At 38.3% G+C, this 27202-nt stretch overlaps 1 protein-coding gene across 4 annotated transcripts in view; it reads left to right on the forward strand.

Annotated features, from left to right (window-relative positions):
- The window catches only part of LOC139463737 (carbamoyl-phosphate synthase [ammonia], mitochondrial-like), a 93410-nt gene that overhangs the window by 16801 nt on the left and 49407 nt on the right, over positions 1-27202 (forward strand). For all 4 annotated transcript variants that reach the window (XM_071244989.1, XM_071244991.1, XM_071244988.1 and 1 more), the window contains 18 exons: positions 10889-11035; positions 11333-11425; positions 11881-11970; positions 12138-12266; positions 13590-13693; positions 13932-14073; positions 14424-14501; positions 14914-15009; positions 15726-15821; positions 16673-16862; positions 17187-17473; positions 21036-21180; positions 21501-21577; positions 21717-21850; positions 23771-23969; positions 24436-24612; positions 25330-25448; positions 26044-26185. In XM_071244989.1, coding sequence (XP_071101090.1) covers positions 10889-11035; positions 11333-11425; positions 11881-11970; positions 12138-12266; positions 13590-13693; positions 13932-14073; positions 14424-14501; positions 14914-15009; positions 15726-15821; positions 16673-16862; positions 17187-17473; positions 21036-21180; positions 21501-21577; positions 21717-21850; positions 23771-23969; positions 24436-24612; positions 25330-25448; positions 26044-26185 — 2445 coding nt within the window. The remainder of the gene's footprint in view (positions 1-10888; positions 11036-11332; positions 11426-11880; positions 11971-12137; positions 12267-13589; positions 13694-13931; positions 14074-14423; positions 14502-14913; positions 15010-15725; positions 15822-16672; positions 16863-17186; positions 17474-21035; positions 21181-21500; positions 21578-21716; positions 21851-23770; positions 23970-24435; positions 24613-25329; positions 25449-26043; positions 26186-27202) is intronic.

A 27202-nucleotide genomic window follows, 5' to 3' on the forward strand; every position in this document is an offset into this window, starting at 1 on the left:
AACACCTTTAGCTTTTCTTATCTCCTCATTATGAGACTTCTTTATAGAATCTTAGGTCTTAATCCAACATACTCCGCAATAGGAGTTCCAGCATATTCATCCTTCCTTTTACCGAAACCTTTTTTTATTTAATGTGCTGTGTAATGGATTATCTTTTGGATAATCGCTCGTGTGGTACATATCTATTTTTTCTGCCATATCTTTAAATACATCCTCGGTTTGTATTTCCATAAATCAAGAATCTGTATCGATATATAACACTTGACATCTATCACTGTATTGCTTCTTAAGTTGATTGAAATATAAGTCATACATTAAGTGTTTTGACAAGTCATGAATACTCATACCAAAGTAGACTTTGTTGAATTTTATATTACTCTTCCACATATGTAATGCCGCTAAGTCATTATCAAATATCTTTCTTCTGTTAAAAGCTGTACTAGCTATAAGTTTCCTAAGTCTTTCTTCCTCATTATATCTGACCAATTTTACATCAACATGCTTCCTTAGATTCTCCATAGTTTTACCAAATACTGAGTTATTCATGAGGTTACATAGGTTCTTTTCAAAATCGCTCGTAGCCATCTTTCTTAAACCTATGTTCACTCTTATATAGGGCTCCATCCAAGGTCTTTGATCAAACTTAAGTTTAATTTCTTTAGTTTCATGCCTAATGATATAACTGGAGAATTCTATAGTTGATTATATATACTCAACAACAACAGTTCCTGTGACACCAATATTTTAGTGTATTTTTCAAACAAGTAAAGTTTGGTTTTCAATAATGTAGTACATGTATGGAATCAAGTCACAAAAACGCTACAGAAAAGCATGCATTCCATGCAAAAGTTGACTTTTATGCAAGCCCCATGCATTTCACTACCCAAGAATGGGTATAAAAACATGTGCGTTAACGTGATTCCATATGCATTGTTTAGCATCGTGCTGACAACAACCAAAATTACGCAAGTATTCAACATTACGAAATGCCACGCCTGTCGAAAAATGAGCGTCTGCGAACAATTGGTATGCTTGAAGCAGGATCGAGTCAAAGTGATGTTGCAAGACAAGTTAACGTCAACAGAAACACCATTTGGTGTTTATGGCAACGTTGGCAACAGACGAATGCAGTCAGAGACCATCCTCGGAGTGGCAGGCCACGCGTAACCAATGATCGACAAGACAACTGGATTCGAACAACACACCTACGAAATCGATTCCAACCAGCAACAGTGACTGCAAGAAGCATCCCTGGCCTTCGATCAATATCTTCACAAACCGTACGTCGTCGCCTCAGATGTGCAGGGGTTGTCGCCAGAAGGCCCACCAGACGTCCCATGTTGACAGGAAACCACCCCCAAGCACGTCTACAGTGTTGCAGACAGCGTCTACGCTAGACTGCCATGCAGTGGGGACAAGTTCTATTCACTGACTCAACTCAGCCACAGCGATGGACGGATTCGAGAGTACCGACGTCGAGGTGAACGTTACGTCAATCATTGTGTCATTGAAGAAGATCGGTTTGGGGACAGCAGCTTTATGGTATGGGGTGGGATTACAGCAAGACAGAGGACCCGTTTGATAGTGGTAGAGAGACATGTCAATGGACAGCGCTACTGCGACGAGATCATCGGCCCTGTTGGTCTACCGTTGTTGCGTAGTCAGGCCCAGGCATTACCTTTCAACATGACAACGCCCGGCCTCATATTGCTCAACTTGTTCAGGATTCTCTTCAACAAATCAACGTGAATGACATCCCCTGGCCGGCTCGCTCCCCTGATCTCTCACCAATCGAGCACATCAGGGATGAGATGGATCGGCGCCTTCGACGTCAACCACGTGTTCCACAGACACTCCAGGAACTTCGAAACATCCTCTAGCAGATATGGACAGATATCCCACAGGACTTTGTGCGAGACCTGGTCCATTCCATGTGACGAAGATGTGTTGCTTGCATCGCAACCAGAGGTATACATACACTCTATTGATTTGTAAATTGACATTTTGGCTTGTTCATGTTTTTTTTATGAAATCACGCATTTTCTGAAGTCAGTATGGTAAATTAAACCATTTGAACACTTACGGGAGTCTTTTATCTGTTGCAAACCGAAATTGTTTCAGATTTGGTAAAAAGCATAACTTTGCATTAAATTTTATTCAATGTCACAGGAACTTTTGTTGTTTAGAATATTTTGTCTTATCCATCAGAAGATGAAAGACCAGCCTGCTTGGAATCAGCTTCCACTAATAGAGAAGCACTTCGTTTACAAATCCGCCGAATTAGAGCACATTTATTAAGTCCTCATTGATGATACTACACTGGCCAAAAGAATTAAAACATTGTTCAAAGAACAGGGGATAACCATTACCAGTATTTTAACCGCATTGGGATTTATTATATCAACTTTGGCTCTTGTGTTTGCTGGTACAGGAGTGGCACACTTCCTAGTGATAAGGATGGAGTAAAAGAGTGGATAAAAAAGCATTTAAAGGTATTAGGAGAATAGGGAGTATTGTATCCTGGATCTTGAATATTTTAGCCAAGACCGCCACTTCGCTTCGTCAGAACGTGTGGGCAGTGATAGTAGCAATTGCCGGGCAGTTGCACTTATGTTTTTTGGTTTAATTACGTAGATGACTGTGGCTTGACTGTTCCTGTTTCACCTGTGAATGGTTGCGTTATTAATACAGTGTTAAGATCTGAATTAATACCTTTAGTTTGTTTATCGGTAGTAACAATTATATTATCATAACCTACCACTTGACCAAGCTTAAGTTGTATGTTACTTGGACCTATTCCGAAAACATTGTCTACTTTAGATTCAGCATACTGTAGTACATCTTGGTATCGCCTGACGAAATAGCATCCTCTACGTTTGCAGAAAACTGCTTTTGCGCATCGAAAGCTGTCCCCGCACCAATGATGTGATTGCTCCACCTTTTGGACGGTGAAAGCAACACCACCCTTAAAGTTCATACGATCGTCTCTCCACTCATTACTCGAGAGAGCAAAGTTCGGAAGAAGTCAACCTCTTTTCAGTAAATCATCACTGACTTCTTTAACAGAGTGTGCACCACTGCATGGAATATACCTCGACCATGGTTAACTCCATGCAGACGCCAGTCATTTCTCCACAAATACGTTCATATGCCCGCCGATTGTACAGATTATTTGATGCATTCCATGCTTGATCCTGCGGCAATGGTGCACTTATTTCCGGATGGATGCGTCTAATCTGAACACATGAAAGAAGAAAACAAACTTACTTTGTTTGTTGCGATGGTCACTGAAAGATACTCCACAGCCTGTTGTGGCACACCATATAGAAAAATTTAGCTGGTTTTGCCAGAACTGTATGGGATTGGAGAACTAATCATGTACATTAACGTTCATGGCTGTAAACCTGTAATTTCTAAAGATATCAGGGAATTTTAGTTTTATACTGAGCACCGGAGACATGGACTAAATCGTTGGGTGTGTAAGGTCAGTTGCTTCAATACTACTCTCAGTTTTAACACCTCCCATACTGAAGTTATAACATAGTATCTTTGTATATTTAATATGTATGTTACACTCCCGGGAATAACAAATGGCCAGTCTATTCAACTGCTTCATGCTATTGACAGGGGCACGGGTGGCCCAGTCTTCTAAGGCGCTATGGTTTGCTGTGCACAGTTGTGTCCCTTGGGCATGCCAGAAACTTATGATTGTGGTTTCGAATCCCCGTTTGCCCTAATTATGTTTCTAGGTTTGTCAGCACCATACCCGTGCTCGTGGGTTTCACTGAAATGAGAAATGTCTGAGACCTGCATCACTTCGGGCTTTCCTCCCACATTATGCTGACACGCTGTGATAGAACTGTAACACTGTTAAAAGCGTCGTTGAAGCCAACTCACTCACTCACTCATGCTATTGACAACTCGGTGGGGCAACTTGAAGTTGCTCTCTGCAATATAACATATTACCCACGGTGGGCCAATATAAGTACTGCGAGAGGTAATGATAAATTATTCCTAGATAAAGACCGTCGCACCATATCTGATGGATATTACAGTGTATGCTCACTCAATGATGAAATTTTAAAGCCTTTGGGAGCTAGTCTCATACTAAATGAGTCGAATAGGGTGCTGATTTTAAGCAGTGGAACACATTCTATAAAATTTGACAGGTACTTAGCAAATACACTTGGATTTATAAAAAGAGAAGTGGCACCGAACACAACAGTGCATGGAGTTAAATTACCTGATATAGTTCCCTATTAAGAGTTGTGCGTCCATCTTGAACAAATTAGTACAACGGATAATATTCAACATGAAAGTCCTTAAACTCTGCTAAGAGCTATTCCAGTCAAAGATTAAAAATACAATAGTGGTAGAACAGAACCTTTCTCATCATTGCAGTATAAGAAGTTAAGGTGGGGCATTATTACAGAGCTAAATAATTCTGTATTAGATGTAAAACATCAACTTGTACATATAAGATATTTGAGTGTGTCACTCCATGTTATAAATAATGGTTGATTCTTCAGGTCCTGGAGTGCATAACATTAGACAATGTAATACATTTGTGCTTTCCGATCTAGAAGACACAGAAGGATTTGATAAACCCGGTATTGAGGGCAAGTTATATGCTTTACACTGACAAGATGATGTGTACAAGCGGAAAGAAGTTATATTCACAGCATCTAATGCCCCAGCACCAAATTTAGGGATTTAATTGATGTCGTCTGTAGAGGACATTATAAAAACACTTTTACAATCTTGCTTGCAATTATAACAATGAATGGGTTATGCTCGAAACAAAACTCGAATGGCTTCTGAATACTGTCATTGCCCCACCATATGTGGTATTCATGTTAAACTGCGGCATGGTATCTCAGTGAGCTAGCACTATAAATCAGCATCAGTCCAGACTAGTACAAGCAGCCACACACACGTACATGCACGTCTCAATATAAGTGCAATAATCTTGGACACGATGTTTCATCTCACCTCACCTGTATGCTATTGAGTTGTCAAACATTTAAAGATGTTAACTTAACTTTGGTTTTTTGAATTCAATGATATATTAAATAACTTGAATGCTATATCTGATAGTTATACAATTCTTATGGAATTCTTGTTGGGGGATGTGCCAGAAGATGCTCTGGAGATATTACCAGGTCTTTCAATTAAATGGCTTAAGAAACATGAACGTCAATGTTGTAGTATTATTGGCCGTCATGCACATCGGATTTAATAGATTCTGAATATATGAAAGCCATACATTAGGAATTATATAACTGTCTGGAGATTTTTTACGTAACGACTTTTTAAGTATTTTCCAAAACGTTTTACAATTTCCATAATGCGCTGCTAACTTAATTTCTTTACGCACTTTTATGTCATACAGTTTCCTCTTACGTTCACACATCTTTTTTAATTCTGCTTTTGCACTTATATATCTGTGCAGGTTCAAATCACACTTATGATTTCTGAAGTTGTTGAGATATACATACTCTCTAGATTCCATATTCTGACACTCGCTATCAAACCAGGCTTGCTGAGATACACGACATTTACTGGAGCAAGAACAAACAGCGCCAGCACTTGTAGCAGAACATATCACAATGTCAGTGAGCTTAGCAACTGCTGCGTTAAGGTTCTCATTCAAAATAACTGCAAACTCATTAAACATTTCTCCTCTTAACGTATTACCGAGATGGAGGTGGTAGGAAACAACTGGATCAGGAGGAAGTCTATATTTTGGTACAGGGGTTAATGAGGCAGATGCAGCGTTGACATTATTATTTTGTTGAAAAGAACAAGGCGTAAAATCTGTGAAGTGACAGACAACAGGGCAAGTGATCTGAGTCGGCTCGTTCCACCACTGACATATCTTTAATAGATTAAAATAAACTCGATGAAACAATGTAATAATCTACAGTACTACTTCCTGTGTGAGAAATGAAAGTAAGATTACCTGGACTGTCTGATTTTGTCCTACCATTAAAGATGTGAACCCCAAGTAACTTACACAGGTCAAGTAAGGCTCTAACATAGTTATTTATATGAAAATCACTGACACATCGTTGTTGGTAAAATTCATCTGAAGCGTATTCGTTATCGATAGGTAGATACTCTATTTCATCATCTATCAAATAATCTAAGTCCTGACCAGTGCTTGCATTAAAATCTCCACATAGGATAAATTTACAAGGTCACCATAATCATGGATAATATGTATTAACTAGCGTTCTAACTTGTCTACACCACTGTCCTCGCCATTAGCATATACAGGAGAACCCTCAGGGTGGATGTAAACAAACAGCAGGAATGATGGGAAGGGAGATAGTTCATCCTTAATTCTGTAAACCAGAGCGTCGTCCCAAAGGGAGTAAATTCGTTCAAAATGTTGTGACAAATGATGTTTAATACAAACGGAAATGCCACCTGAGAACCGACCACGGTTTACAGATCGCTTAGCCTTACATTCGAAAATGTTGTAATTACTGAAATTGGTGTTTAACAAAGATATAGCATCATCAGTCTTAGTTTCCAAGAGACAAATTATATCAAACGTTTTATAAAATGAAATAAAATCAGAACATTCAGCTTTTGATCTCAAGCCGTGATTCCAGATTCCAGTTGTGATGTCCACATGTACATCATCGGCTTGACCATTCCTGGCTGAAACACTGGGGTCAGATTGATACTCTGCGTTCTGAGACTTGGCAGTACTGTCAAGTACTCAATCTGTTGCTACTGTAACTATCACATTATTAACAGTACCTGCCGTACCGATAACATTTGTAGTAATGTTTGTTCACTTGTCAGAAGTAACAACAAAACTATGACCTAGGAATGTAAAGCAAGCGTTTTTCCCATCATGGTGATGTTTACCAGTACTACTCTGATTATTACTGTAGCCATGGCCGCACTCCTAGTCTTTGTCAGCCTGGGTATAAGCACTCCCTACTGAAGCTGTTTCTGCGATAGGCTGTCTGCGTGACACCCAGGGACGTCTTTGTCCCACTTTACAGAGGCCCTCCTCTTCCTCATCCAACACAAACACAGATCCCTCGATCACCATCTTATCATAGCGCAGATAGGCAGTTTTACCATCGTCTCTGGCCTGCTTCATGAAGGGAAACAATTTTGATCGCATATTTCGAACTCTCTGCGTAAAATCATCAGCTACTCTAAATTCCTTATTCATTTTTAACTCTTTCCTTGCCACATCAAAAACCTCAGATTTATCCTTATAAAAAGAAAATCTCACTATTATGGGCCAGTTTGTTGACTTTGAGTGTAATCTATGAGCTCTTTCAATGTGGAGTGTTGAGGCCATAAAATCTCTAACTGCCTTCTCACTCTCTACCCAAGTCTTACCTTTCTTGTCGGGTATGCCGTGAAAAATCAAATTATTTCGACGTGATTGGGCCTCAATATTACCCGTCTTGGTCTCCAAATCAAACAATTTCTTCTAGAGAAAGTCATTTTCTTTTTCCAAATCGCATAACCTTTCATCATAGACCTGTATGAAATCGTCTATTTTCTGATTGAGCTGAGCAATTTGTTACTGTCTTGTTGTCAGTGTAATAGCGAGAACATTGAGGTTAATGGATGCACTGTCAGAATTCGATGGGGTAATTACTTGACCAGAGACGTTGCGAGAAGAAAGTCTGGTCTGTACACCATCAGGTTGTTGTATCGGGGGACCGGGGTTCGATTCGACATCTCCGGCGACAAGTAAAAGGGTAATAGACAAAAGCAACAGTCTAAGTCCCAGCCGGGTACCCCCAGGTAGCTTTATACTGGGGTATCTAGCGCCGACTCGTCGACCTCGTGGACAAAAACGTCCTATTCTTACTCTCAAAATGCTAATATCTATCCCCATACCTGCTTTGTGGGATCACCATACACTTAGACAGCATATGCACCTCCGTTTGTTTGTAAAAAACCTTCCTTCTTTTCCCACAATTTCCGATTTTTATCATGACGGCCAAAACAGAATTTGATCTATTACTATCTGATTTGTTAGTTACTCATATGTGTGATGAATGTAATGATCTTCTATTCACGGAAGAATTGCTATCTAGTGAGATCACAGAACAAGAAGTGAGGGAAGTCTTAAAAAGGTAAGGCGTCAGGCGTTGATGGAGTCAAAATATCAGGAGATTTTTTAATACCATATTTGTTGCTTTTATTCAATAAAATCCTTGATACAGGTATATTCCCCGATGCATGGAATGTTGGAATGATAATGTCTTTATAAAAATCAGGAAATGTCAGTCAACAAAACAATTACAGAGGTATATCTCTTTTAAATGTCATGGGAAAACTATTTGCATTTATTATTGAAAAACAACTTAGAAGTTGGCTTGAAATAAATGATATGATATCTGAAGCTCAAGCAGGGTTTCGCTCTGGGTATTCTACAGTTGACAAAATCTTTGTTCTACAGTCACTTTGCTCAAAATATTTATGTAAGCCTAGAGGTAGTTTTTATTGCGCCTTTGTTGATTTCCGCAAAGCTTTTGATTACGTTGACAGAAAAAAACTGCTGTACCTATTGATCACTAAAGGATGTCGTGGAAAACTGTCAATAGTTCTTAAGAATATGTATTCCTCAGTCCAAGAGTGTATTAAAACTGACTCGGGTACAACTCCTTGTTTTACTACTTCCAGTGGTGTTCGTCAGGGATGCATCTTGAGTCCAGTCTTATTCATCTTTTTTAAACGAACTTGTTTCTGAAATTTACAAAGAATGTCATCATTGTGTGTTTGTGACACAAAATATTATACATTTTATGCTATTGTTGTTCGCGGATGATGTTGCTCTGGTGGCCTACTATGTAGTAGGCTTGCAGAAACAGCTTAATGTATTGCAGTCCTTTTGTATTAAGTGGGGTTCAGAAGTAAACCTTGACAAAACCAATGTTATTGTTTTTAGAAATGGTGGAATTGTATCGAATTATAAAAAATGGATATATGGCGATAAACATTTAAAAGTTGCAAGTTATTATAAGTATTTAGGACTATTAATGTCCTTAAGATTAAATTGGTCCAAGGCTTGTAAGACATTAGCGCTACAGGCATCTAAGGCAATGTTTCCTATTTATAAATAATTCAAGAAAATAAATTTATCTCATTTCAACAGCAAATTCGATATTTGATGGTAAAATTTATACCCATTTTGTTGTACGGCTCGGAAATAGGGGGCATTAGATATTTTGAATTCATTGAGAAAGTTCACACTTTGTATTTTAAGCAGTTTTTATGCATTGGTAAATATGCTTCAAATAAGGCAGTACTTGGTGAAACTGGTTGCTGTAGTATATACGTACATAGCCAGCTGCGTGTTGTTAAATATTGGATAAAATTATTAAAAATGGAAGCTCACAGGTACCCATTTCAATGTTACAAAATGCTAAAACAATTAGATGATGAAGGGAAAACGAATTGGGTGTCTGGTGTAAGAAGCATATTATTTAATACTGGATTTTCTTTTGTATGGATCTCACAAGACACTTGTAATGAAAAACTATTTTTGCTCAAATTTAAATAAAGATTATTAGACATATTTCAGCAAAACTGGCACCAACAAGTTTCCTCTTCACACTTTCTTAAGCATTATGCTGGTATTAAATCATTGTTACAACCAGAAAAATATTTAAGCATATTACAAGATAAAACTCAATTGAGAACTCTTTGTAAATTTAGAATTTCTCTCCATAACTTTCTTGTAAAAAAAAATCGTAGAACCAAGGATAGTGATTTTGAAAATTATATATGTTCTAACTGTACCAATCAGGAGATTGAAGACGAGTTTCATGTTCTTTTTATATGTGGAAAATATAAAACGTTGAGATTAAAGTTTCTACCTAATTTAGATATTACACACAAAGACAATCAGTCAATTGATGATCAATTTGTTGAATTCGACCAATGAAGAAGTTATTAAATCTTTAGCAATGTATTTGAAACATGTATTTCGACTCAGGTGAATATATCATACTATGGTCAAGATCACGCTGATATTTATGTATCTGTTAAATCTGAACTGTACTATGGGCCATATGGCCTTGCATACTGAATAAACTGTCTGTCTGTCTGCCTGTTGTAGTATTATTATTCAAGTTCCGTTGTAACCCTTGTGGATTTACAAGTTAATAGTGGGAGCATTTCGCTTACTAAGATATTTATGTCCTATAATATACACCTAATAAGGCTGATGTATACTCTCAAGGAATTGTTGACTCTTACATAATATAATAATATATAGTATTGGTTTATATCCAGCGCTCGGTGAAGCATCTGAAAAGATGGATACTGTTGATGGATTTTGATTACATCAAATAAGTGAAATAAAACATCAAGTAGCGAAGGAGCGTGATTCTAGAATTGGATTATATTAAGATTATCAAAGTGCTGTAAATACTCTTGACGGAGTTGACACTGCTCTTGTAGCAGCTAGCATGGAACTTATTTACTATATATATATAATCGCCACACCTATCGTACTTTGCATGGAAGTAGTAGCCGGAGTCTCTGGACTGGCAGGAATATCGATTAAATATATTTCTCGTAAGTTGCAAAATAAAGCATTAAAACATGATAGTATTCGTGTATTGGCTGAAGCAAAGTTAAATAGCCTTGAGGATCATATCTCAATAGCACTGGCTGATTGCAAGATATACGAGGAGGAGTTTAGTTAAGTGTTGTCAGAACTCACCAAATACAACGCAATGAAGCAGGAGATTCGATACACTAAACCCTCCTTATCATGACTGGGACATGTGAGCTTCTGCGAAGTTACCCGTAACTGTGCTATTTTGTACATTTATCATTATGAAATTTGATATGAAATAACTGCATGGTGTTTGAAATAACTCTCTTATGCCAGGTGAGTGGTCTGATTGTTCAGGACTACACCGACCAACATAGCCACTGGAATGCTGTGAAATCTTTGTCCCAGTGGCTGAAGGAAGAACACATCCCTGCACTGTATGGTATCGACACGCGGATGATTACAAAGATAATCAGAGATGAGGTGAATATGGTGTCTTTCAAAAGTATTTTGTACAACTAAGATGTGTAGGTGCTGCGTTTATATTTAGTGTTTCATGTGGTATACAGGGATGTACTCGCCAGGGAAATACATGTCATCTTCATAGCAAATTAATTTGAAATTATTTAAGAAACTACGTTCGATTGCCTAATCCACCAAGTTTTCTTTTTCCATAAACCGAAACAATAGACGTAGTTGGGTGGATTGGTGCAGTGTGTATCTTGAACATGATGGTAGAACATTATGGAACTCGAATTTAGTATTTTGTCTTTTATGCAGGGGACTATTCTTGGTAATATTGAGTTTGATGGAAGGGAGGTGGAATTTGATGACCCTAATCTTCGCAATCTGATGGCTGAAGTTTCCACAAAGGTATGTTCGCCCGCTGTCATGTCTTTCATTGCCACGAGAAACATTTGCCGACAAGAAGACATTCTACAGAAATGTTCCATGTTATAACTTTCCTTCCTGTATTGTGACTAAAAGTACTTCCTCCATGCCTGAGCAGGTAAATAGTACTTAAGTCGGTTCAGAACGTAATGTTTGATTGCTTCTCCGTGCCCATGGTACACCAAAACAGCTATTCATCCATACTTGGGAAAAGCAAATTCATTTATAGAACTGTGATTTGTGATAGATGTTTTTTCAAACCAAATGTGTCCCCCACCAATCACACAGATATAATGTACTGGTTGTGTTATGAATCCTATCATACGTTTGCATGTTGTAGCTAGGTTACAGAAATGCAAGATTTATTATTGATATTATGATATAAGGTTTCTGATATATAAATAGATATTAATTAAGCATTTCATGTATTTCAACAGGAGATACGTGTTTACGGCAAAGGAAATCCCATCCGCATCTTGGCCTTGGATTGTGGCGTGAAACACAACATGTTGCGGAATCTTGTCAAGGTGAGGCACGAAAAGTTACACATGTCAGTTTAGTCCCCGGAAAGGGCGTTATCGGTTCTCTAGTCGACACCTGACCAAATTATCCTTATACACTTATGTCAGTCATACTGGTTGAGTGGATTATGTATTTAATAAACATTTTAAGCATTGGCTTGCGTTGGTGACAGAGAGGAGCGGAAGTCCGACTGGTGCCCTGGGATTATGACTTTACGAACGACGCCTATGATGGATTATTTATTTCTAATGGCCCCGGTGATCCGTCTTTGTCTCTGGAAGCAATCCATCATGTCCAAAAGGTAAGTCATCCCACAAAATAAAAAGAATGTTTTTAAGTAACACAATTCAATTACAGTTTGTATACTAGTGAGTGATTTGGGTTTAAAGCTGCTTTAAACTGTATTCCAGTTATATGACATTATTCCAGTTGTGTCAGCTTAATGTGGGAGGAGATCCCGAAGTGATGCAGGTCTTAGACGTTTACCATTTCGGTGAAACCCGCGAGCACGGGTATGGTGCTGACAAACCTAGAAATACAATCTGGGAGAACCGGGATTCGAACTCACAATCATAGGTTTTTGGCGTGCCCAAGGGACGCAACACTGTACAGCGAATCGCGGCGCCTTAGACAACTGGGCTTTGAGTTCATTAGTTCGGACGCTGTATAATCACGGGAACACAATAGAAGAATAAGACTTTCATGAATTCAAAGATATCCCGGATGTCGGAGTAATCAGATAACTTTGAAAATGACTTTCAGTCATTTTGAAAATGCCGATGAAATGTTCTTCCTTGACTAAGATCTGGTTTTTGAAATGATCATATGTTACAAAAAAATAAATAGTTATTAAATTATCAAAGAAATAATAAAAAGGAGCCCAGAGACTCTCTTCTCTGAAAACCGCAGTAATCTAGATGAACCAGTTGTTCGCGAAAAGGTGGGCGTTTCCTGCCCCATCCATTGGCTTGAATTTTTTAGCTCACCTGATTGAGTGTCTATTGCAAGTTTGCTTGTGTCATTGATGGCTGTCCATGGCATACGTCCGTCGCTAACGTGTTCTCATCGGCTCAATAAACATGAAACATGCGTGCTTGTTCCCACTAAACACGGCATATGTTTGTCCAAGAGGTTCAAATCTCACCACGGCAACCATGGTGGAAAACACGTTTATTTACATTTGGTATATTGTCGGGCTCAATATATTTGTTTTAATTTTTTGCGATATTTCATAAAACGAATTTTGTGTGACCTTCATGCACACGTGACGATTTTATCGTTAGTTTTTAATTGGAAGTATTTGAAACAGTCGAATTCAATTCCGCATCCTTAACATTTAGTGAGTGAGTGAGTGAGTGTTTCAAACGTCAATATCACAAGGAAAAGGTCTCATTGGCCTTTTCCGTATTTGAGTATTGCTTTTTAAACGTTTTCTCAGTTACCAATGACTGAAATATTCTCATACCTTATGTGGATATATATCACCATTATTCAAGCCTGAGATACTGAAATATTTGGTAGAAAGTATGCTTGAAGAATGAACATGCATACAAGTTTGTTCACACTTGTTACGTTTTGCAGCTGATGAAGAACGTCGTGCTAATGACTGACACTATATTTCTAGGTTCTGGAGAGCAGGCCTGAGCCGGTATTCGGAATCTGTATGGGCAACCAAATTACAGCACTTGCTGCCGGTGCAAAGTCCTACAAATTACCACTTGGCAACAGGTGCTGACTTTATCTATAACACTAATGCTCTGCTCATAATAGATATAAACACTGTATGTAGGTAGGAGATAACTAGTATTTGCCAAACGTATATAACTAAACGAACAGTTGCAACTTCTTGTAGCGAAGAACAAGGCTACAAACGAACAAAATGATTATCATTTTCATTGTTACTAAAATACAAATAGTTGGACACAACGTGACCCAAGACCGTGAAACTCTCAACGTTTATTTGCAGGGGCCACAACCAGCCTGTTGTAAACGTCGTTACCAAGCAGGCTTTCATTACATCCCAGAACCACGGCTTTGCGATAGACAGTGAGACTCTCCCAGAGGACTGGGGGGTTCTCTTCGTTAATGCAAACGATGGCACAAATGAGGTAAAGCACTATTAAGAGTTTGACATGTTCTTCGTAACAAATGCTACTCAAAGCAACTTAAAGAACACTTAACATTATTGGTAGATTGTGTGTTGCTATACCCACCAACCATGACAGATGTGATATGAACAAGATCGGGTGTTATTTAACTTCTTTTAAGTGGCATATATCAAGGTAATAAATTAGCTTGACAGATTCGAGGTTATTATAATCATGTAACTATCACATCAAAGATGTAAGGAAACATTGTTCCTTTAGCCCACGTTCCGTATCCACGCCGAACATGTAAGATGATATACACTAATGTTGAATAAATGAACAATATACCTAAATGATTTTTCAATTGACAGGGTGTCATGCACAACACCAAACCGATTTTTACAGCGCAGTTTCACCCTGAGGCCTATGGAGGACCAACAGACACAGAGGTAAGATCTGTCACAAACATGGACTGACAGAGCTATCTCCGGGTTATACAGTTACAGATGTGAGGTTGCAGCATTTAGATTGACATGGTTATAAACGATTACTGAAAGAGAAGTATGTGAGTTTATCAAAGACATAGATGTGAGAATGAGAGTTAACAAAGTTATAGATACCGTAAAATTTTGGTAGAGACATAAATTGGTTTGAAGGAACATGGAAGCGCCAGTGTGATTAAGCAGTTTTCGAGTTGACGAGTTGTGTATTTGGAATATATTCGAGTAAACACAAAGATGCCAATTAGCCAGTTTGGATAATTTTTTGTGAAGAGATTATCGGGCTTACACTTGATAGTAAGTGCACTTTGATCAGGAGACTAATATCTATATGACGACATATTGTCTCCCTGTGTTTCAGTTCCTCTTTGATTACTTCCTGGACCTGATCAAGACAAAGGAGAAGTACGTTGTGAATGTCATGCCCAGATTCAAGGCCAGACCACAACCCACGAAGGTGACAAAATTTGCCTCAACTCCTCTTCGAGGTTCACCATGTAGTTTGTACAATCGCCTGTTTTCGAAATGGTTATTGAAATGTTTAGTGGAGCTATGGTGCTGATTTATTTGTGATGCTTGAAAATAGATCCGTTATTTCAGCTTACGTCCCGTTGTTCCTTTTTCATTTCAACCGGAAATAATGATACCATACACAATGTTCTGGCAGTTACATACATATATATGCATGCTTTAAGGATATTAATTTGAATCAGTGTTGTCATTTCATATGTTTTATTGTTTATTATGAGTGATAGCTACGATTGCTTTGAATTTCGATCTTTATTTTGTCACATACTGATAAAGAGTGAGTGTTAACAACGGCCTGTTTCCCATGTTCAGTGTATGACAAGATGATGTGAAGAAAGAGGTATTTAAACGACTTAAATGAACTTGTTGGAACTGCCAATTTTCCCCATTTCTAGTCAAACCTTTATCTTCCAATATTCCCTCGGTTATTTTGATATGATCTATTTTAATGACTTGATATCTTTTCCAATCTGATTATGGGGTAGTAAACTGTTGGTGGTGTCCTTTGGAGATTACAAGGCCTCATAGAAACCAATACACCTACATCGCGATTGTGATCAAACTTGTTCACTTTCAGAAAGCTTGAGACGTACATTTATAATACTGGCAATATAGCACCATTACCGAAATGCATTACTTCTGCAGATGTCCAAAGTTCTTGTGCTAGGCAGTGGTGGGTTGTCAATTGGACAGGCAGGGGAATTTGACTACAGTGGTACACAAGCAATTAAAGCTTTGAAGGTGAGCACATGTTTGTGCACGTGAAGACATCCCCTGATTCCCTGAAACTGCTTTTCATCTCACGTTCCCGTTACATATTAAAATGATCAGATGACATAATCAAGGTAAGGCTTTAGTGTAAGTACATAAGCAGAAAATATCAGTATAACAGATTCCCATGTAACTATATCAATACATTGTGAGAAGTGAGTATGAGCAGCAAAGAAAAATGACAACATATCTTCTTCATCTTGTAATTCCAACTGGACATAGGTTTCAACATCAAGCAGATCACTAAGAGTTGTCCAATTCTTTCCTGCAGTCGAGCTTCACAATGTAATATGATGTGATTATCATTATCAAAGGCATGCTTGTTACACAATAAACAGTCCCGGGAAGTTTTCTTTCGTGATGAAACTCTAACACAAAATTTTAAACTTGACCTCTGTTCTGGGTACAGATATGCTTTAAAAACTGCACAAAGCGCGACATTGAGAATTTTAACAAATTTGGTTTCCACCAAAGGGTAACAATGCGGCAGCACCTCTGTTGGGCCTTACATCTACAATTCACGAAAAAGGCGTTTTGTATTGTACAACAACACGACCATGTGACATGGTCCTACTGAGTGTAAATGTACGTGTAGCGAGACGACTCGTTGTGTAGAAACTTTGTGGCTGTATGTTTGTATCCAGTTCAAGACCAAAGTTTGTGATCCTTTCGCAATGATCACCTCAACTGTTGTTGTTTCACTGACAAGAAAACAACAACATGCACACATTTTCTATGCCACAGTTTTGACTAATTTCTTTGCATATTCTGGTCATGTATTACTATTGACAACAAGACAAGCATTATGATATAAACTCCAGGAGGAAGACGTGAACACCATCTTGATGAACCCCAACATAGCCTCTGTACAGACTAACGCAGAAGGAGAGAAGCAAGCCGACTCTGTGTACTTCTTGCCAATTACTCCTGACTTTGTGAGCGAGGTGATCAGGAGAGAGAGGCCGGATGGCATCCTTCTGTCCATGGGCGGCCAGACCGCCCTCAACTGCGGTAGGCTACGTTACAACACCAACACAGGAACAGGACCGTTAACACGCATATGGCCTTTGTTTAATTGTGTAACCTATTTATGTGATATCTGGCGGTCCTCCCACATTAAACCGGCTTGCCATGATACAACTGTTATAATAAATACTGTTTAAAACGCCGTTATCTCACTCACCTACTGCGCGTGAATTTAGTTTCCTTTTCTACATTGTGCACACCAGCACGCATTTATTTAAGTAAATCTGCGGGCGATGGTTACAAATGACACACGAGTATAATTGCCAGGCCAATGTAAGTTTTAATAGTAGTTTATTTTTCTTTTATCAGGAGTTGAACTTCATCGCCAAGGGATTCTTGATGAATATGGAGTTAAAGTTCTCGGTACCCAGATAGACAGTATTAAAGCGACTGAAGACCGGGAGATATTTGCTTCCAACCTGAAACAGATCAATGAAAAATTGGCACCTAGCCGCGCCGTTAACAGCCTGAACGCAGCATTAGCGGCAGCTGACCATATCGGCTACCCGGTGATGGTGAGGGCCGCTTATGCACTTGGTGGATTGGGGTCGGGAGTAGCACGTGATGAAGCCAGTCTTAAGAAGATTACCTCTGCTGTGAGTATGTCCATCATGGATAAATAAGGTGCACAGATATACCTCATCAGTGAAATGAAGTACATCTTGGCGAGAACCAGAGATTGCATGTGTTTATAAACTAAAAAATGTCAAGAGAACATCTAGTGACCTATGCCTTTGACCTTCTCCTAGCATGTGACATGAAACTACTTACTGTGTGACATGACACTACTTACTGTGTGACATGAAACTACTTACTGTGTGACATGACACTACTTTTGTGTGATATGAAATTACTTACTGTGTGACATGACACTACTTACTGTGTGACATGAAACTACTTACTGTGTGACATGACACTACTTTTGTGTGATATGAAATTACTTACTGTGTGCCATAAAACTACTTCTTTGAGACATGAAACTACTTTTGTGTGACATGACACTACTTACTGTGTGACATGAAACTACTTACTGTGTGACATGACACTACTTTTGTGTGATATGAAATTACTTACTGTGTGCCATAAAACTACTTCTTTGAGACATGAAACTACTTTTGTGTGACATGAAACTACTTACTGTGTGACATGAAACTACTTACTGTATGACCTGAAACTACTTACTGTGTGACATGAAACTACTTTTGTGTGACATGAAGCTACTTACTGTGTGACATGAAAGAACTTCTTTAAGCCATGAAACAACTTACTGTGTGACATGAAACTTCTTTTGTGTGACATGAAGCTACTTACTGTGTGACATGAAACTACTTACTGTGTGACTTGAAACTACTTACTGTGTGACATGAAACTACTTTTGTGTGACACCAAGCTACTTACTGTGTGACATGAAACTACTTACTGAGTGACTTGAAACTACTTACTGTGTGACATGAAACTACTTTTGTGTGCTTTGAAACTACTTACTGTATGACCTGAAAGTACTTCTGTGTGACATGAAACAACTCCTTTAAGCCATGAAACAACTTACTGTGTGACATGAAACTTCTTTTGTGTGCTATGAAACTACTTACTGTATGACCTGAAAGTACTTCTGTGTGACATGAAACAACTTCTTTAAGCCATGAAACAACTTACTGTGTGACATGAAACTTCTTTTGTGTGACATAAAACTACTTTTGTGTGACATGAAACTACTTACTGTGTGACATGAAACTACTTACTGTGTGACATGAAACTACTTGCTGTGTGACATGAAACTACTTACTGTGTGACATGAAACTACCTTTGTGTGCTATGAAACTACTTACTGTCTGACATGAAACAACTTCTTTAAGCCATGAAACAACTTACTGTGTGACATGAAACTTCTTTTGTGTGACTTGAAACTACTTACTGTGTGACATGAAACTACTTTTGTGTGCTATGAAACTACTTAATACGTTCCAACTACTTCTTTTAAGCCATGAAACTACTTACTGTGTGACATGAAACTACTTTTGTGTGACATGGGACTACCTACTGTGTGACATGAAACTACTTTTGTGCGCCATGAAACTACTTACTGCGTGAGATGAATCTTAGAGATTTAAATATTTTTGAAACAAGTTTGTTTCATTAAAACACGAAAAACTTGAAAAAGACTTGTAATGTCTATCTACATAAAAGAAAATTTATATGATTCGGTTGAAGTCTGGAATGAACAGTATTGAATTTATATATGTAAAAATAACAAACTATGATTTTCAATAAGTGACACTGACAAAGAAACGATCATACTGCTTGTGCAAGAGGACGAGGTCCAACAGAGGTGAGGTATGGTGTCTCAGCTTCATTAATCTAATCATGGCACATAAACATACGGGACTATTTTTGTGTATTATTTAGGGCCCGAGAAAGCCATTAAAATAGTTATTTCAATGATTAAGAGATTGTTTAAACATACTGGTAACATTAAAACAGAACCAAAAACTTGAAAAAAATGCTAAAACAGTACAATATCGATAGAGTTCTAATGTTCCTTCATTATATCACCTTCCTTTACTGTTGTTTTCTTCATTTTATAAAAGTTTTCCCGTGTACATGTCATAGATCCTGGTCGTGGGAAAGGGTGTGATAATGCAGAAAACGCATGATCATGTTTAGTTGTGCTTTAATCATTTGGTGTATCTAACGCCGTTCGGTGGTTATGACTTTCACTTTATCTAACTGTACGTCTGTATGTCATTTAGAGGATAATCTCGCGTAGCAGTGAATAGACTAGGCACAGTATGTCATTACAGGATAGTCCCGTAACACTGTGAATAGGGTAAGCCTTGGTATGTCATTTAGAGGATAATCGAGTGTGGCAGTGACTAGACTAGGTACCTGCAAGGTCTGGCCTATATTGGAAAAGGCGCTGCCATCTGGGGGACATCAGTCAATACAGTACACTGTAGAGTGATTCGTTTCTTCCTGGATATTAGAAAGTACACACCAGACGCAGCTGTAGATAGAGAGTTTGCTTGGATTCCACCTATTGTGACCAGACAATGGAACTAACTTGTCAAAATGAACCAATACAGAATCAACAGAAAGAGGAATAACTGGAATAGGAGTACACACCGAGGTCTGTTACAACAAGCAGCATCTCTCCTTCCAAGCAGAAAATAAAGTTTAAGTCGGAATGGAAATCCAAGTTGTAAAGAGAAAGTGCAATACGTGGACAGGAAGAAACAAACTACGGATATTCCCAAAATTCAAAACCAACTATTCATGTGAATCGTACGTTAGTGAAAGAACTTGACAAGACTCACAGGCGAGCACAGTGCTAATTAGATGTGGTATTGTTCCATCGACATCAGGGAGATAAAAGAATCTACCCATGGAAAACAGATGAGGTTTGTGCTGTCACGACATTGTCGAAGATGAAGTATTAAGACGTCTATGCCAGAGAGTAATCAGCCCCGGTTATCTGCCGAAACAGATTCCTTTGAGACTTTATTAAAACATTATGTGAGTGTGTCTTTCTGTCTGTCTCGCTGTATATCATTTACGAGGACGATTTCGTGTAGCAGTGAATAGACTTGGCGCCGGTATATGAAGACGACCTCGTGGTACAGTGAACAGACCCGGCAGGCGTATGTCATTTCGAGGACAACCTCGTGTTGCAGTGAACATGGTTTAACGGCCCTTTCAGCAATATTTGAGCCGCGTTTCTTGCGAGTAGCTGTCAGTGTAAAAAGATATTACTGTTCCTTCCAGACTTCATGATAATCATATGAATTTGCTTTATATGGTCTTATGTGTTTTTGTACCATGACTAGTTCCAAAGTTATGCTGAATATAAATCTTCGTTGGAAATCCAATATCTTCCTACTCGACTGTAACAATTGATGTAGTTTTTCTTGGGAAAAATCGAGGTTATTTATGTTCTTTGTGCAACATGGCCGCCAGTAGTTTTGCCAGAATTTGAATAAAATGAGTTATTTCTCCTATAACCTCTAATATCTGTTTAAATGTACATCTTGGTCTACTGGGGGCTCCGTCTACTGAATATCAAGAGTGAGATACTCAAAATGTGCTTACGTAATAAAATTTTGCCTCTCGTAAAGCAATGAGACGGGACATGAATGTACCCACTGTATGTATTCGTGATAGGCTCTTGCTGTTACCAGCCAAATTTTGATAGAAAAGTCACTAGTTGGATGGAAGGAAGTAGAGTACGAGGTTGTGAGAGACGCCTTCGACAACTGTATCACTGTCTGCAACATGGAAAACCTTGATCCACTTGGCATACATACAGGTAGGTGCACCTGACTCATGTCATGTCTCCTGTATGCCCACTAACAAAGTTTTAGATTAGTGTTAACCACTCAATGTATAAAGTAGCAGCGGTTGGTTCAAACCTCTTCTAATTATAAATTGTCTGACAGGCAGCAAAAGCTAAGGAAACCAAATATACCACAATGTGTCCGCGTGGAACGGTTATGTAATTTGTCTTGCTGTCGAAAACCCCTTGAAATGGCAGAATAAAGTTTTACAAATGCACAGGAGTTATACATTTTAGTGATTTTGTAGTTAAATGCACACTAACTTATAACTTAACTTAAAAATTCTTTATAGGAGACTCCATTGTTGTTGCCCCAAGTCAGACTTTGTCAAATGAAGAATACCATATGCTGCGCGAGACAGCAATTAAGGTAGTATCATTTCTTTCTATTTCTTAGATACCACTTCAGGCAGAACTAATTCTAAATAACTATTTGTCAATGATCGTGAAACTAACAGTAAGGTAGCACTTCCTGACTCTGCTTCCAATAAATATCCATCATTCATAAGGTTGTTCGTCACTTTGGCATCGTTGGAGAGTGCAACATCCAGTATGCCCTCCATCCCCAGTCTATGGAATATTGTATCATCGAGATCAATGCAAGGTTATCAAGAAGTTCGGCTCTCGCATCTAAAGCAACAGGGTAAGTTCAAACAGTTCAACTGGACAGACTTCTTAGACTGAACTTAAAACCGCCGTATGTCGTAGGATTTCTGCCAAATGTAAGCACACTTGTCCTATAATTATCCCCCGACAAACAAAGTTGGCGGGGATTATGGAAACGGGCTCCGTCCGTCCGTCCGTCCGTCCGTTACGTTTCGTTTCCGGAGCATAACTCAGAAACCGTTCAATATTTTTTCATGAAACTTTGCAGGTCTGTCAAGTACATGCTGAACTGATGCCTTTTGCTATTTAGAAATTTTAGAAACTTTTATTTGTTTCGGTTTCCGTGGCAAGAAGATGGACTTAGATTCTGTGAGGGTAGGGTTCGTTTCCGGAGCATAACTCATAATAAACCGTTCAATATTTTTTCATCAAACTCTGCAGGTTTGTCAGGTACATGCTGAACTGGTGCCTTTTGCTATTTAGAAATTTTAGACATTTTCATTTTTTAAGGTTTCCATGGCAACAAGATGGACTTAGGTTCCAAACTCTTCTTTTTTTACAATTTCCATGACAAGTTCCACCTCGGTTAAAAAAGGTTAGGGTTTGCTTAGATTTAATAATGTATAAATTCTGCAACAGGGGCGGGGGATATAGCCACGTTAGTGGCAAACTCTTGTTATGTAATGTAAGCACTCTTGTTCTTTAATTATGTAATGTCAGCACACTTGTTATGTAATTATGCAATGTAAGCACATTTGTTAACAAAAGTTGTATACTTAGAAGAACTGAAAATATTGAAATAGTCAAGGTAGAAATAATCCGTATGTATTCCGTCAACAAACATGGCTAACACGCTAATGACTAAAATGGGTCATTAATCCCGTGTACGCGGAAATTTTGAATCACAACCTTAAGGTCGAGAATATGTCTTCATGAATATGTGTTGAAAGATGCATATTTTAATTTCAGAAAAAATCTATCTTTACTGTTTTTTTTGTATTTTTATTTATATGAAACACAGTTACTTTCCTAGTTAGTATATATGTAAACTTAATATAGAGTTATGGTAAAAAACACGGTGAAAAAAGTATGTTCGAGATTTATAGCCATTACTCTGTCATTATTTCTAAAAACGTAATGAAATGTGTATATGTGTAGTTAGTAGTGAGCCTTAATACGTGTGATCAGCTTTTCGTGATACATGTATATTCAAATAAGACCTTGATTTAAAATAAACACTTTAGCCTTGGTCCTAAATTCTCTCAAAATGCGCGTACAGCTCTGTAAACATCTCCCCGGAATCCACTGGACATATTAAACTGAAATTTTCCATGCTAGTTCCAAAGAATGATGTCACCTGGATTTGTTCAAGAGGTTCAAATCATATTTTAGATTTGGCTGCCACAACAGCTGTATTGAAATAAAGCCTGTTGACAGCCACTGCTTAATCATTTCTGCTCAAAATGTAATTTAATGCTCTTAATTTCTCTAAAATTGGATCTGTTAACATCTTCTCTTCTGAAATTGCCAGACCCAGGTAGCTGAATTTTGTCACGTATGTCTCTCCTTATGATATATATTTTTCAAAATTTTTATGTTTTTGTGTGTATGAAACGATAGGAAAGATTGCATGACATTAGGAAAATGTTCAGAAGGAACATATAGCCCAGAGTTGAAACTTTTTGAAAAAAATTACACTAAACTGTTATACATTGCAACACTGTTATACAACATAGTACACATATTCTTGCAAATATAGAAACACTGTGGATTGTTTGTTAGTTGTTTGTCCCCGGCATTTATACCGAAAATGTTTGAATACCTATGCTGACAGCGACTTTTCTTAGAAAGCTGCCGTTTTTTACATTTCAAACTATTGAATTCATATCGAGTGTCGTGACAGTATATCTTCTTCTTTATCCACAATGTGTTCTTAATATGATCTGGCCTGTGGCAGGTATCCTCTGGCATTTATAGCAACGAAACTTGCTCTTGGCATTGACCTCCCAAGCCTTCAAAACACTACGACCCAAATGACCACCGCTTGCTTCGAGCCAAGCCTTGATTACATAGTAACGAAGATTCCTCGCTGGGAGATGGAAAGGTTCCAGCATGTGTCAAAGGAGATTGGAAGTGCTATGAAAAGTGTTGGAGAAGTAATGATGATATTCCTGTTAAAGCTGTACTTTATTTCAGTCCCGACATGTTTCTACGACCCACATCAACTGTCATCATCTAACAAACTATTGTGATATATGTTAGCGCCTCCGAGGGCATGTTTTCCAATTCTGTAGTCACTTACATTGTTGGGTGAAGCGGACAGGGGTTTCACTATTCCATTGATTGGGAAAGTCACCCAATCGCGCGATATGTCTTGTCATGCAATATATTTAAACGCGTACATTCTCATCTAAGTTGTTGATAAATCGACATTCATATACAAATGTTTTTCATTTTAAGCAGGGCGAATTAAGTAATTTTAAGCATCAGTTTGGTGTCACATTACGTGCGTCAGTGAAAACAGGTGTCTGTGTTCTCAAGCACTGCTGCTAAAATGAACTTATGAACTAAACATATAATATTTTAAACATCATTAACATCTCCAAACGTCTATGTTTCCAGGTCATGGCAATAGGAAGGACATTTGAGGAAAGCCTGCAGAAAGCGCTGCGAATGACACACCCATCTTGTATGGGGTTTACAGAGCGCTTGCCAGGGGGAAAACAGTACCCTGCAGATTTTGATATTGACTCCAACTTGCAAATGCCTAACAACACAAGGATTCACACAATAGCGAAGGTAAATCATCTTCAGGTTGGTTCTATGCTTCATGCTTTGGGATGACATGCGCCTTCCAAGTATTCATTTGGGAGTAAGTCTCTGGATGGAGAAAAGAACAACGATAACAAAGAGAAAGCCCCCGAGGAACCTTCTATAAAGCATGCTAGTAAACTTTTAAGATTTAAAAACAATCGTAGAAATTTAAACTTTTGAAATTTTGAACATATGAAAAAACTGAGGTTTTTGTTAACAACGAACGATACACGAATGCCCTTTCCTACACCTGTCAGTCTGGGGCTGAAAGGACTGTTCATCTGTTCGTGCTTGCTTGTATTCCATTATAATTGTACGACGCCGTGACAAATATGACGAAGTTAATGTTAAGTGTATACATTTTCACAAAAAATAAACTCTGAAGCTTTTCAAATACTGACAGTTTTCGAATATCTATTTAGCATAATATTGAAGTTGCACTTAAATACTAGTACTACCATTTTATGTGATTTTGATGAGATTTGGCTAATGTTGATGGTTATCTAAATATCCATTTGGATACATACTGTGTAGTTAAAATGAAATATGTATGTATTATAAGGTTCAACAGCCATATAAAGTGTGTAGTGCAACTGCGTCATACATTGTAATTTGTGTAGTGCAATTATCACACATTGTTTGTTGTGGGGTGAGGAAGACAGGTTCGGTGTTTAACACGCCACCACATTATCTATGCACCAGGCCCTTCAAGTCGGCTACACAGTGGACAAAATACACTCCCTTACCAACATAGACAGATGGTTTCTCAACAAACTTCTGGGCATTATTGATGTAGAGAGGAGACTGGAGAATGTTCAAAAGTAAGTGTCGCCAATATAATCTGAGAAAAACATTACCATGTACAGTTGTATTATTTCTAGAATTAGTATGTATAGAACCTGACACCCGGACGAATATTGACAGGATATGTGGCAGACATTGAACATACAGGCACACGCCAAGCCTCTCTGTGTTAAATAGACTTTGAACATACAAAACCACACCCAGCCTCTCTGTGTGAATCATTGAACATACAGAACAGGCCCACCCTCTCTTAGTTAGACATTGAACATACAAATACATGCTAAATACCGAGGTTGTGTTCAAGGTTATGCATTCATTTGAGACATGCATCCATACTTAAGTATATTATACTGTTCTTAATAATGTTTGTTTTCCTGGGCGTGTATAGTCTATAAACCAGGAGGGGCATAAGCAAACTGGAAGTACATGTATCATTGGTTAGCTGGGGATATTTGGATCTGAGGTCTGAAAGGCTGACATCCTGAATTCCAGATGATTTATATTAACATGTCTCAAGGAAGTGTGTGTATCATGTTATGTTTTCAGTGGCAAATGTTTTAGGTTATTCTGCCACAGATGGTGATATTCAACCAATCCGTGTTTTTGTTTCAGGGCAGATGTCAATGCAGAGCTCATGTTATGTTTGAAACAGATGGGATTTTCGGACAAGCAGATTGGCTACATGTTGGGAATTCATGAGGCGGAGTGCCGCAGCATGCGACTGTCTATGTCAGTAAAGCCGTGGATGAAACAGGTACGAGCAGCTCCTTAGCAATGTCCTCATCATTCTTCTTTTTAGGGCTCCAAGCCGAAAGGCTGTAGAGCCCTATTGTAATCGTTCGATTTATTATTAGGGCTCCAAGCCGAAAGGCTGGAAGCCCTATTGTAATCGGCCGATTTATTTATTATTATTATTATTATTATTATTATCATTTCGCCGATTTTTGTACCAGAGCTAGCAAAGTAACCACGTGCTCGATTTAGTTGAAATTTTGTATGTGTATGAAGACAGTCAAGTTCTAGATACGTAAAAATTCCCAAGGCCGTAGGTTCAAAGACCAAGGGCAGATAACTGAAAAACAAGTAATTCTTGAAGCTATATTTTGCCCTTTTGCTCCAAAACCGCTTCACCGATTACTTTCAAACCTTGCATGTGCTGCTGCTTTAGGTGCTTGACATTATTTGTTCTTTGACTTTGGTCATTGGTTAGTTGGTTTGGCAGCCATATTGGATTCAAGGTTTTCAAAGGGTATTTTGGGTACCTGTCTTCAAATCCCTACTCCTCTGAAACCCCTGCATGAAGTGCATTCAAACTTTCTGAGAATTGTCTCCATACACAACACAACAAATTATCTTCACCGATTTTAGATATCTTTTTTAGTTGCAAAATGGGATTCAAGGTTTTCAAGGCAAAAAACTGACAGTTCAAGTATAAATACTGAACGAAGCGCTCATAAAATATACGATTTACCCCCGTTCACTGGCTTTGCCTCCACAGCAACAGCCAGTCTTGTCGCAAATGTCTTCCGCATTATGTATACTATCCCTGACTTGGTACTTCATTTCCCAATTGCCAAATGCTATCGTACCTTACTTTTGACAGCATCGTGAAAAGCAAACCATTTTATGATTCGAACATGGTCTAGGTCGGAAATGGGTTTAGAACACTCCGGTTCACGCTGGCATACTTCGGTTTCGTAGCGGTAATGTTCTGCAAACGGTGACTATTTTTTTTTGGTACAGGCAAACCATTTGATGATTCGAACCATGG

The sequence above is a fragment of the Haliotis cracherodii genome, unplaced genomic scaffold (assembly GCF_022045235.1).
Source record: "Haliotis cracherodii isolate W230 unplaced genomic scaffold, xgHalCrac1.p SCAF_16, whole genome shotgun sequence".
NCBI lineage: Eukaryota > Metazoa > Mollusca > Gastropoda > Lepetellida > Haliotidae > Haliotis > Haliotis cracherodii.